This window comes from Camelus ferus, chromosome 1 (genome assembly GCF_009834535.1).
Source record: "Camelus ferus isolate YT-003-E chromosome 1, BCGSAC_Cfer_1.0, whole genome shotgun sequence".
NCBI lineage: Eukaryota > Metazoa > Chordata > Mammalia > Artiodactyla > Camelidae > Camelus > Camelus ferus.
The window spans coordinates 41,265,130-41,279,131 of record NC_045696.1 but is presented as its reverse complement, the minus strand read 5'-3'; the positions used below and the strand labels follow the sequence as shown (position 1 = coordinate 41,279,131).

At 37.0% G+C, this 14,002-nt stretch overlaps 1 protein-coding gene across 1 annotated transcript in view; it reads left to right on the top strand.

The window, feature by feature from the left end:
* Positions 1-14,002, top strand: part of ABI3BP (ABI family member 3 binding protein) — a 241,633-nt gene that overhangs the window by 172,450 nt on the left and 55,181 nt on the right. Inside the window, 7 exon segments of the mRNA XM_032477890.1 lie at positions 1,813-1,887; positions 2,777-2,833; positions 3,497-3,571; positions 4,033-4,080; positions 4,815-4,889; positions 7,126-7,200; positions 9,661-9,735. Coding sequence (XP_032333781.1) covers positions 1,813-1,887; positions 2,777-2,833; positions 3,497-3,571; positions 4,033-4,080; positions 4,815-4,889; positions 7,126-7,200; positions 9,661-9,735 — 480 coding nt within the window.

Genomic DNA, 14,002 nt, shown 5'->3' with positions numbered 1-14,002 from the left:
TATTTTGAAGAATGAAGTTTCCTTGTTAAATTTAATTATCAAAAAAAAAAGTTGCTTCCTGAAAGTATCAATTCTAGTGAATAGAAGTTAAAGGCTTCCTCATCATCAATGCATGTGGCTTTTACTTACAGTTCAGCATTGGTTCTGAACTTGTACTAAGCAGGAATCTCTCTGAGTATCTAATTACACATATTAATATCTATATCTTTAACAAATGTTGGTATTATTTTGGTCTAAAAGATCCTCAGTGATAAGGAACAAATTAGCTTGTTAAAATAAAATTTTTCAAACTTTGACAATAAACTCAAGAAAATCTAATATTTTAGAAAACATTGGTCCCTGTACTTTGCTGTTGATGGTTTCTAAACCTACAAATACAATAGCAGCTCAAGATTTTCTTCTTTTAATTTTGAAACGTGGGGGAAAATATCCTTCTGCCAAGCTTTAAATTTCTCAAAGCTTCAGAGTTGAAACCAGGAAAATCTAATGATTTTGGTTTAAACAGTCCTTCCAGCCCATTGCAGATGTGTCCCAAAAGTAACAGTGTTGTGGCTTGCTAACTGGCACCTCCCACCTCCATGCCCTCTAAGAGAGAAGGTGCATAGAGTGGTTAGCACCTCTACACTTGCTTATTGACCAGAAGGTTCACGCTTGGAGGAAATCTCTAAGGTAGTCAAATGCATAAGGATTTTCTCTGACAAAAGATGTATCCTATTCAGTTCTCTGATCACTCTATTCCATGCAAATCTTTTTAAAATAGCACTCTTTCTTTGGCTTAGGTAAACAGACATTTTCTTGCCCTCTGTGGTCCCAGCACCATATTAGCAGTTGAGTGGCATGGGGTGTGGAACAGAGGTGGAGATCAAAAGTAAGGGCATGTTTTACCTCTTGAACAAAGTGCAATATAATTGTGAAGAAAACCAGTTCTTGAGTTTTTCTTAGCTATAAGACAATTTGCTTATACAAAAGCAGCTTGTTTGGTTAAAAAATAGAGAAAATATTTGAAGGAGTCAAGGATCTATGTGGGCTGAGAGAGAATAGTTGGGCTTTGAAATAACTAGGATTAGAATTAGTGGATAGAATGGTGAGAACAGCAAAATAAAACCAAAAAATTTAACACCTACTGAGGATACCCAATGGGGTGGTCAAATTGGAACACAGAACAGAACACTACCAGATGATATGGAACATTTTGTTAACGTTACTGTCATGAAATCAGCTGTAGGAAACTCTTAGAAAGCCCTTGTGAGAATTTAGATTCAGATAACAGTAGTCACTGAGAACCTAATTTTTTCAAATAGGCTCTTGTTTTTTCTAGAAGGATGGTGAAAATCAGGGATCAGCAAATCAGTAAATTTTTTAATATGAAGAGTTAGATAGTGAATATTTTAGACTTTGCAGATCATTCAGTTTCTGTCACAACTACTCAGTTCTGCTATTGGAGCTTGAAGATAACCAAAGCCAGGATATAAGTGATAAGTAAATATGCCTTGAATCATCTTAGTTGGTAGGTGTGGTTCTGTTGCAGTAAAAATTTATTTGCATTTCATACCAGTCTTACATGTCACAGAATATCACTGTTAACTTTTTTCTAGCATTTAAAAATGTAAAAACCATTCTTAGCTCACAGGCCAGGAAGAGGGCTGGATTGGAGAGGGTCAAAATTTGCCAATCTCTGTTTTAAATAACTCATATTCTGCATGTCTCTCCATACCCTGCAATTTCGAAGACCTACATGTTGCTACCTTTGTCTAAATCCTGTGAAATAAATTATCCATAATTACTTTGACAACTTACACCCTCTTCTTTCAGCTCCCACTGAACTGCAAACTCTTATCTTGAAACCAGTGACATCACCAAGCCTAGAAATTACACAAAGTCAAACCGGTAAATAGATTATTAGATCTGTTTGGGTACACCATGACTTTCAGGGGACACACTCCAAGTGTTATATTTCCAAATATTAAAAAATGCAAAAGGAAATACGCATTTAATAACTGTATATTGTACATGTTCTTTCCATGATTGCACATATTGGTGTTAAATTAGTAGTACATTATATTTATATTAATTGTTTTATTCAACTGCATAGAAGTACTTACCTTCATTTTATTGTGTTTGCTCTGTATCATATTAGAGAATAATCATGTACCTAATTAAGTAGTCAACAGAGCCACTTAGAAGAATTGATTTTGTTACTCACCTTTATTTTTCACTAAGTTACAAACTTGTGGTTCTCTTTAGTAATACGCTAAATTTGTGCTCTGCTATGTGAAAAGAATGCTCACTTGTTAGTGACCACTAAGGAAGGGGAAAGTTCTTAATTCAGTGAAGATAACAAAACTTCACCTTACACAATATAAGCCTGAACATTATTACCCTTCAAAATTAAAAACAAAGTTTTAAAATGTGGTTGCAACCCTTTGACGTTTACTTTGAAACACTGGATCTTATTTTTTTTTTTCTAGTGTAGGATTGTAATTCCTTTTCATCCCCTTTGTGTATTTTTTAATTACCTAAATGGCATTTTGGTGTTTATGTTGATGGTGTAAGATTGATTATTCATGATAACCTACAACACTTATAAAATTATGAATTCAGTTCAGTTATTAGAGCTTCCTTTAGTGTTAATAATATTATTGTTATTATGATAATAGGTGACACAGAGCACTTACAAGTCCAAGGCACTTGCCTAAATACTTAGTTTGTATGAACTCATTCAATGCTCACAACAACCCATCTGTGATCAAATGCACCATTTTGTATTTTTTGCTAGTTTCTGAAGTCCTGGGATCGGTTACATTTAGCACTGAGTCATCAAGGGAAGCGATAGGTAATCGTGTTCCTTAAGGGGAAGTCAGCTATATGCGCTTTTCCATCTCATTGCAGAAGTCATCTTGGGATGTTCTCATGCTTTGTGACATTTCATAGCTCCTCACGTCTTGTCTGTGCTCATCCAGTGAATCTTGAGAGTCAAATGTTGTATGCAGCACATCGCGTTTGTGTCTGCTGTATTGCTGTGCAAGTTTCACGGTTTCCTCACTTAGTTTCCTCTCACTCTGAACACACAATTTCATTTTTTAATATTCTGATCACTTTTTTAATATGGATATGCATGTCCTAGTTTTCATTTTCACGTTGTTTTTAGGATTCCTCCTCATTTCAAAGGACTCACCGTATGTCTTTTTCTGACTAGAGTTCTTTTTAAAAAAGTATGTAAAGAAGTGAAATTATCTGCTTTGCTCCAGGTGGAAATTGCTGTAGACCCTGCCCATTATCGTGTGTGTATGGGGGGCAGGGTGTCCCACAGTGCACACTGCCTTCATTTTTGCCCTCTTAAATTGTAATCATCTTCATAATCTACCTCAATGTTATTTCTTCTCACAAATGTATCTACTGAAGAAAATTAACCTCTATTCTCACATTAGCCAGTATTCCATTTCAGAGTGCTGTGGGTTGTCCGTCACTAACCAGCCACTCCCTGCTTCTTCCCTAGCACTGACTGGAACAGATTATGTATATCCTGCTGCCAAAGCACCACTCAGGCCAGAGGAGACAAAGACTGAAGGTGGTAAAGGTCTTCATGCTTTGATTCATTTATTCAAAATAAATGTTTATTAGCACCTGTTGTGTTTCATGGAACGTGAAAGTTCAAACTAGGGTATTTGTTCTACAACTGAAAGGCTTTGAAGAGCTATAGCTTCCAAAATTCTTGGATTTAAAAAATAATAGTTGACGCTCTGAAAACAGAAATAAGTGTCAGTTTCTCTGTGGTATGTAAATAATGAGGCAGAATAACATCGGATGGTCAGTTAGTGACAGTTAAAGCGTAAATATTAATTGGAGGATTGGGGTTATAGAAAACGATTTCCCTCTTGGTCCTCTTTCTTCTTATCTAAGTCCATTGTCCTGTCTGCGAAAATAGGATGCAAATTCTCAAGAGAATTAGGTGTGTTGATATTCAGGAAAGACATATTTGACTATAGCTTCATCTTACAGTTTCTTAAATTGTTCTCCTTTGTTTTGATGCAGCTGTGGAATCTATTACATATGTGTCTGAACCGCCCGAGACCACGCTAGGTAATGACACATCTCAGCAACTTTTGTCCGCGTTGCCAGCATCACAGGAGAACCCAGGTTCTCCGTCATTGTGAATTCATGTTGCAGCATCAGTCTTTGTCATGGCACTTAATTTTCTTTCTAGGTGCTTCTCTTCATAACCATTGTCCACAAAGTATCTTCTCCCATTCAGTTTTGTGTTTAGACCTTGGTCTCTCTCTCAAGTCACCCAAAGTATCGAATCTAAAGCATCTTCTTTCTAACATTGAACATTCTGCCAGCTTGGTATTGTGTTGAATATTACAGATAATATTTTGTGTGTGATAATCCATTTATACTTTCTGCCCAAGCAACATACTTTGTATTAACCCTCATTTCATCCCATTCATTTACATGTTTTTTTTTTCCATTAGACAAGTAAAATTCAGTGCTTCTTAAACGGCTTAGGCTTTAACAGTTTTTAGTACTGTTTTTCTCTTTATGGGTAGTATTGAATGTATCTTTCTAGCATTGTTGGGGAGGTACTAGGGTGGAGTGCAGTTTTAAAAAATAAGGATATTTGAAAGTATTTTGTAATCTGGCATCTCTAAGCAATTTTTAAATGCATTACGACGGAGTGCTATTTTGCTGCAGACTTGCTATTTTCTTTCTTTTTCTTTCTTTTTTTTTTTTTTCCCAATCTTTTTACCATCCTTTCTGTCTTCTGTACTCAAGGTGTGTGAAACATTATAGTAACCCTGGGTACTTTCCTTCAGTTACCATAGAAACGTCACCTCTGCCTTCCCAAACTGTAATCCTACCCAGCCCAGATGAGCCTCAGACCGACGCGGGTAAATACATTTTTTGTATTTCATGTAGAAGGTGAGTGTTTGCAGATTTTATAAGAATGGAAAGATAATACGTGGGCACCATTACTAGTTATCAGAAGCCCTAACTTAATCACTGCTCACAGGCTTTGATGGCTGATCCTGCGGTTCTGTGCCCCACTTCTCCTTCTGTCCACAGTCTATAGCCAGTCACGTAGCAGTGTTGTGAATATTCTTTAGGGCATAACTGAAAAGCACCTCTCAGCTACTCTGCAAGTTTTCTATACAGGAAACAGGACTGTTCCTGGGGAAGAACATTTATATTCTATTTTAAAATATAAATGTATACCCTAATTTTAAATAGTTTGTCATCTTGACTAATTTTACAAGGTCTCTGGCCATGTAAAAAGGACTTTAGGCATCTGACTTGTGTTTGAGAGTAACAGAAGCTTCCAGAAGTGGGTTTCACTGTGCAGTCCACATGAAGGGTACAACTGGCCAGTCAGCATGTCGTTATTCAGGTCCCTTACTTGTTTCTACTGCTCCTTCATGTGGTGGTTTGGCCATTTCACTGCATCCAAATAAGAGAAATCTTGAATCAAACCAGTTGCTTGGCAAGTCATAAAGATTTACTTGATGGTGGAATCTGACATTGAGGAAAACAAATCATCAGCTTGGATAAATGTGCTGCTTCTTACAAGGGAAACTTCCCTCAATCTACAGGCATTCTTGGCATAGCAGTTTGTTAGAAATAAGCCCAAACTTGTATTTTGGTAGCCATTAAACTATTTCTTAGGGTTCTATTTCCAAAGGAGATATGGATATTAATTTCATTCATTGTCCTCTGAAATATCCTGTTAAACTTTGCCTATTCAATTCTGCAGTTTAATTTTTACCAAACTTCCACACTGACTGCACTAACTGGGTATGTGTTAATCATCTGTAACTTTTCCAAAGTTGTTTTCAGCAGCTGTAATCAATATGATTGAAATACTGAATTGTGAATATTAGTAGTGATACTAATCTCATTCATTCTGAATCATTTTTTGTAGAATTGCCTCATGACATCCATCTCCCTGCAGATGGTCTCTCTTAGACCCTGAGGGAAGCAGATAGCCTATCAGTAGGAACCTCAGCAAGCAAAGGGGTTGAGAGAATATCACAAGACTACAGAAACTCTCGCAGTGTAGAATTTTAGGGTTGGAAGAGCTCTTAAAAATCCTGTTACTGTTGATGAAAAATCTGAGCCTGTAGACCAACTGATGAGCAAAGGGAGCACTAAATCTCCAGGTTCCAGGCTCCTAAACCTGTGTCATCTCCTGCGTAGCTTGTTTCATCTCTCTACAGGCGAGAAGAGTCCACTGACACCACTGCAAGCCTTGTGTATTTTAAATATCAGGAAGAAGTCTCTACAGACTCTTTAGAAACTTCTTTTGTCTAATAACACTTACTTTCAGCAAGATTTTCTTAAGGTGCCTGAAACTCCATCACCGTGAAAACCATTTTGTTTCTTCTTACCTCTCTTTATCCCAAACACACTTAGCCCAACCAAATGAGTTATTTCCACAAGCTGCCACCTTGCGTTCGATAATTCTATTCCTCCAGCAGAATATAATTTTAACTTTCTTGGTGAAGAAATAATTGATTTTTAACCTGAGTATCCTGGAACTTCTTTGGGAATTGCCCAGCAAAAGAATAATTTTCTTCAATAATGTATCCTTTCTATTTCTATTCAGTTTTTTTCCCCATATGACCAGTAAAAATTGTGTTTTGTTTAACAAGATGAATTTTTTTCCCATTAGCATTTACTATTAAGATGCATTCACTTTTTAGGTACATTTGGAATGTAAAAATGTATGCTTTTTATTTTGAAGAAATCATATCTCTTTGCACTTAAAATATTATACTGGGATATTCTGATAGAATGATATTACCTAATAAAAAAGGGTGAATTCTTTTTATTAGGAAATTTATTTTTAACCTACTTAAAATGTACTTGAAGTAGATATTTATAAAATTCCAACAGTTTCATTTTCCAGCTGAATATCTCGGATACCAGTTAATGTGCCTTCTTGTGTTTTCCATTTTAATAAGAAAATTATCTTCCTATATTTTGTGGCTCTTTGGGAGATTTAATTGCATTAATTACTGTGTATTTAGGTCTTCAGTCACTCAACAAACATCTTTAAAATCCTAGAGGCTTAGGTATTGTGATTCTTAAAGAGCTCAAGAGCTCCAAACCTGTATCCTGTTTTTTTAGCTCTCAAGGAGATACCGCGAGCTCCTCCTAAACCAAAAACATCTCCACACCCACGAATCCCACAAACACAGCCAGGTAAATGCTGTGTTTTATATTCTAGGCCTGAAAAGTTTGATGTTAGGGGAATTACTCTGTTGGCATTACAGCCAGTTAAGTTTTTAATCCTTGTAAAACAAGTCTTCGTTTGAAATCTAGTAAATGTTTACATATATTTTAGATATTTACATAGATTTACATATATTTTGTGTATTTTAGATATTTAAATATTTACATAAATTTTATCCTGTTTATCCAAAAGGATATTATTGGGGTAGCTTAGTCCAGAAAGCTTCCGTATTGTTGTATTATTTGAGAGCGTGATGGAGAAGAATGGAATTTCTTGAAAGAGTAGCCTGCCTATTCCCTTTGCCTCTCCCAACTTGAGAAACCCTTCCATGGTCCTTGAATATCCTTCCCCTGCCAATCAGCTAATTTTTTTTTTTTTTTTTTACCTTTCAGTAGATTTTTTTATTCTATTTTTTTATTGAAGTGTAGTTCATTTACAATATTAGTTTCAGGTGTATGGCAAAAGAATTCAGTTGTACATGTACATACATGTATATATTTTCTTTTCAGATTCTTTTCCATTATATGTTATTACAAGACAGTTTTTTTTAACATTAATTCATGAAATTTTTTAACATATATCCTTTCCTATAAGGTAATGATTACATAATATTGATTTGATTGTTTTGCTATAAATTTTGGGAAGGACCCAAATAAGAGTCAATATAAACTATTTTTTATTCTATTCAAGAAACTCTTACTTGAATAACTAACTCTACCCTAACTTCTCAATGAAGATCTTGTTCAGTTTCTCCAACTGCCTTGACAGAGCACCATTTTGGGCTACCAGAAACTTGACATGCCTCAAAGAAAGCTTATCTTTTTCTCCTTTCATTTTTTCATTTACATCTGTTGCAGATTCTCAGTATTTGCCATTCAGTTTTTATTCTTTTTCTCATCCGGCCTCTGCAGTCCATCTGTTTTTCCAAACATCTCTAGCATTGATGCCTACTTCAAGCATCTACCCAGTCATGCCTAGTCCATGGTCATTAATCAACTGATCTCCTGTTGCTCTTCTCTCCTAATTTAAAATTTTATCACTCCTTGATGCTTAAGTGATTGATTAATCCATTTCATCAGTTAGTCACTCAACAAATATCTGTGTGCCAGACAATGTGCTAGACACTAGGGATGTGAAACAAAATTTCATCCTTCCGTAGTCAAGGAAGTTACACTCTAGGCGAATCACTAAATTTATATTTATCATTTATACATGGCCCACTTCCAAAAAAACCATGAGATTCACCGACTCAATTTGCTAGGAAAGGAACCCTCACCATTCACTAATGGTCTGGGGAAAGGAAAAGGAAAATGTTAGCAGCATCAAAATTACACTTGATCCAAGAATAAAGACAGTCTCTTCAGCAAATGGTGTTGGGAAAACTGGACAGCAGCATGTAAATCAATGAAGCTAGAACACTCCCTTACACCATACACAAAAATCAGCTCAAAATGGATCAAAGACTTAAACATAAGACAAGATACGATAAACCTCCTAGGAGAAAATATAGGCAAAACATTATCTCACATACATCTCAAAAATGTTCTCCTAGGGCAGCCTACCTGAGCAATAGAAATAAAAGCAAGAATAAAGAAATGGGACCTAATTAAACTTACAAACTTCTGCATAACAAAGGAAACCATAAGTAAAACAAAATGAGAACCTATGGAATGGGAGAAAATTTTTGCAAACGATGAAACCGACAAAGGCTTATCTCCAGAATATATAAGCAGCTCATACAACATAATAAGAAAAAAACAAACAACCCAATCCAAAAATGGGCAGAAGACCTAAAGAAGCAATTCTCTAAGGAAGAAATACAAATGATCAATAGGCACATGAAAAAAATGCTCAGTATCACTAATTATCAGAGAAATGCAGATCAAAACTGTGATGAGGTATCACCTCACACCAGTCAGAATGGCCATCATTCAAAAAGTCCACAAATGACAAATGCTGGAGAGGCTGTGGAGAAAGGGGAGCCCTCCTACACTGCTGGTGGGAATGCAGTTTGGTGCAGCCACTGTGGAAAACAGTATGGAGATTCCTCAAAATACTAGGAATAGACTTACCATATAACCCAGGAATCCCACTCCTGGGCATATATCTAGAAGGAACCCTACTTCAAAAAGACACCTTTTGCATTAAGTTAATTGCTGTCTTTTCTGAAATGAAGATTTCAAAAAAACTCTTCATCCTACCCTTAGTCAAATTTTGCTGTTTCTTAGATTTCATTTTTCTTTAAGTATCTGGAATTCTAACCAGTCGATTTCTAGAGCTTAAGGGTTTTCTTTTCCAGTCTAACTCCCATTTCAGTACTTTTTTTTTTCAATCAGTGGTCAGGCTTATACTTTGTCATACCTTATGTGTTAAGTATGACTGGGAGATGCTGAAACCAAATGACTCATGATCTGAGCTCTCTCTTTCAGCTCCTCAGGTGTTGCAGCGTGTTACTCTGAAGCCAAGGACATCACCAAGTCCAGAAGTGTCCTATACTTCACCTGGTAAATGCTTTCTTTCCTATATAAGCCAAATGCATTCTATTGTCACACTCTGCTGTAATGAAACATGAAAGCTGATGGATGTGAGGTCACTATTTCAGTTATGTTCAGGCACCATGTTGTAGCATGCATGATATGACAATTTCGGAATGTTCATAACAGTAATCTAAGTGCTCATATAGTAAGCCACTTACACAATTAAAAGGCAGAGAATTATGCCAAGGGTAGAAAATTTCTTCTAGAATTAAAGTTTTCTCATTTTCTGACTTCTAAAAAATAACCTACCAATGTTAACTATGTTCTGCTCATGTTTCACCAAAGTAAGATAAATAAAGGATTTGGGATTTTTCCTCAAAAATGATAAAATGTTTTACAAACAGAGAAAATGATGTTTAAACATTTTCTCAGGTTCAGAAATTTTGCACTGTCCAGCACTGAAAGTTTTTTTTTTCTTTTAAATTCATTTTTTACCAGTCCATGGAGCAATAGCTTGAGTTAAGAAATAAGAAATGTGTTTCACACACCAAAAATGATTTATTTAGCTACAAGTCTATTTCTTGCCTATCGTTTGAGAAGGCTTTTTTTGTCCATGAATGGAAGAAATAACCTCACATTTGTGCGAGTAGTTAGAGTGGGGACTGCAAGAACCCACGCATTTCTCTAGTCTTCAAGTGACCACAGCAAGCCACTGTTAGCTTCAGTAATTAGTTCACTAATAAGCCAAACCAAGTTAATTTTTAACTAGAGTATCCAAGAATTCTGTAAGTTTTTCCTCTTAGTTTTTAAGGGTTCAGTGACTATAAATTCCAAGATGCCCTGTAGGCATATAGAACATCTCCAGAACCAAAGGATTTCTGAGCTGTAGCTTGAAATGATGGCATTTTGGAAGCGAGTGAGTTCACTTGCTGTCATGTTTCCAGGTTGTATAAGAAGAGGGTGTTCCTGCGGCTGCTGTTGGATTGTTAAATTGTTGCAAGTGGTAATGGACTACAAAAAGCCTCTTTTGCCCTGAAGTCTAGAATTTAAATTTGTACAGCTAAATGCAGCAGTCAGTATAAACACCACTAAGAAAAAAAAAAAAGCTAATCTTCCCACTTGCAAAAGATCTTCTTGTTTTCACTTGTGGGAAGAATGTGTAACAGAAATTGAGTCATTACAGATGACAACAGTAGATTTGAGTAATTTTATTCACTTTTCCTTTTTGTTAGAGAAAGTAGTACTGTTGGTCCTGATATGTAATCTCATTAAACCAGTGTCTCTAATAGTTAAACTTTTTCTTCTTTTTTTTAACGTCTTCTTTTTTAAATTCCATTACCACCTAATTTTTCAGATACTCCAACCCGTAAGTTTGAGCCCTGGTAAAACGGCACAAACACTTCCCCTGAAGCCTTCACTGGGCTGATTCTGTTGACTCTCCAGTTCCAAATGTTCAGTTCGAATTCTGTCTCTTAACCCGGGGCCGATCCTGCCACTGTGTCCATCAGAGGTTCCCCTGCTGGTCCGGAGGTGTGATGCTACCAGAATAACCATAAGTCAATCATTACTGCTTTTCAGTTTTCTTACAAGTGTTCAAACACAGGATTCAACCCATTTTGGGGTTGTATCTAGGCTCAGGTTTGCATCCTAAGGAGCCCAAGACCTTGTTTACCGGCTCCTCAGAAAACAGGGTAAATTATGTGTATATTTGATGTGTACTCGTATCCTAGAGAGACACTCTAAAAATCTAAAAATGTGAAATGTAGTCCTGAAATCAGGACAGTTATATTTTATCATGATGTTTATCTCAAAATGTATTGCGAGACAGCCAACGTGACAAACTTGAATTTTTAGGCCTGTATCAAATAAGTCTGTCTCAAATGCTCTGTGCAGCTCTTCCATTCTGTAGATTCCTGGGCATAACATATGTTTCATCCAGTTAGGGCTTTAGAAAATATCTTTCAGTCACTCAGTTATATTATCTACTACACTTAAGGAGGAACCTAGACAAACAGCCCACACACCATGTCCAGAAATAAAGCAGAACTGACTTTTCTTCTGATCCATCATTTCCTTGACATGGCTTCTCCTTCATACCATCCCTTTCTTGCTCTCATTGCTTTGATCTAAAACTCTGCCTGCCCTGATGCCTGGCTCAACAGAACTGTGCCTTCTTTGTAGATTTGTTCTGCACCAAGGGCTGCCTTGGCTTTGTGGTGACTCTTCTGGTCCACAGGTATTTGGATAGACTTTAGTCATTGGGAAGAAACTAGGAGAAAAAAAAAAATCTCAATTTCAGCAAGCTAACCAATCCTACAAATGTTCTATAAGTATTCTCTTCGGCAAATTCTAATTTTCAGTCACACTTCAGCATTTTTGCAGTTAGGAAAGGAGGGACTAATGCTAAAATGTCTTTTGGAAATGGAATGGCTGGGACCTAGACAATGACTGAATGGTGTTATGGAGAAAGGGATGACACTGTGGTTTTTAGCTCTGGGCTAAAAGGTGGTCAGTGATAATGCCATTAACTACAGCAGGGGACACAGAGGAGGAATAAAGGCTTGTGTTTATATGTGCTAGGTTTAGAGGGCCAGCAGGACTGGTGGTTGAAATGTATTTTGGGATTTCTAAACAGAAGTCATTTTTAGGATGTAGATTTGGGAGTCATTTGTCTGCATATGGAAGGTTCTTAAAACTTGTGAGCGGATGATAACATCCAGGAGGAAGTATAGGCTGAGAAATTAAGAGATGGGAGATCAGAGTCTGAGGGGACACAGTTATATTTAAGGAGTGCATAGAGGAAGAGGAACCAGCAGAAGTTGCCGTCAAAAATCAGAGAGTACAGGAAAGAGGGACTTGGCAGGCAAGGCAGGGAAGGGTGGCCACCAATGTCAGTGAGGTGGACAGGGGTCAGGAAGGGCTGCTGGACTTGACTGTCGGGTCCAGAAGCCTGCATCTGAAACTCTGTGGGTCCATGCTTCAGAATTCAGCAATTTTCAGACTTTAGAAAGGTGAGACAGCACAGTCAATCGCCTCAGGTCAATGCTAGTCAGGTTTTTCTGTCAAATAAGTGAAGAGAAAAAAACCTTTCCATTTGCAGAACATTTTGAACTTGAGAACTCTGGCTGAGGCTGTGTGGATCCACAGTTGCAGGAGATCAGACCACAGTGGGTGAAGAAGATGCAGCTAAATGACCAGGAAGCGCAGGCAAAGTTTTAGATTAAAGAAATGAGAACAAGAAAGGGATTGTTTGAAGGGGAAGCCACGTCAAGGAAATGATTATTATTTTTAGGATGTTGGAAGATGTGAGCTGTTTTGTAGGTGGAGAGGGAGGGACTCATGGATAAATGGAAATACTGACTAATGGAGAAAAATATAAGATAATAGAAATAATGGAAAGTAAAAGATCCCAAAGGAGATGGGAGGGAAGGTGGCCCAAGAGCACAGGTGAAGCTCAGAAAGTGGCCTCTGAAAGGGCAGGAACCTCACTTCCTCTCAGACTGGACCTTAGGGTACAAGGTTAGAATAAAGGAAGAGAGAATCCGGAGGTGAAAAGGATGTGTGGTCTACGTGTATTACTTTTCTAAGAGAATCTCTTTGTAGCCTGTTGCAGGGGTAAACTTACTGAAGACTTCACGTCTGCCACCTGTATCTGAGTGACATGTTCGTTCTTTCATCTACTCTGGCAAAACATTCATGCACGTTCACTTACATTTGTCCATTTTGGACATTTCCTTTCACAATTGTCTTGTTAGTTGAATTTTTCTTTGGAATGGTGCCCTTTATTCAAAAAGATAGTTAATACAACCAGTAAGTTAATTGGTTAGTTATATAAATGATAAGTTGGCTAATTCAAAAGGATCTAAAATATAATAATGATAAGTATCCTTGTACGGAAATCAAAACTGCCTTCTCAAGTAAATTGTCATGATTTACATTGGTAAGGTTCCCCCAGCATGAGAGATTTCAGTTTTAGGAACCCTGCTCTTATTCAATTTAATATGCAGAGGAATGCCACATCGGGGAAAAAAAAGACTTGGCATTTCTTGGAGCTGCCGTTGACCAAGTATGAGAATGATTCATATCCCTTTCCTGTGAATATTTCTACTTCTTTCCTTTCCACTGATTTCACCTGCTTTAGAAAGCCTGCCAAGGCAATTATTATATCATCACTTCATGGTTAAAAAGTGCCAGTTGCAGCAGCAGGAATCCCCATTACCCTCGTCTAAATTCCTCAGTAAACGAAGGCAGGCAGTGAGTGATGTCTTTACAGTGTGGTGGGTTTATGGGTAGC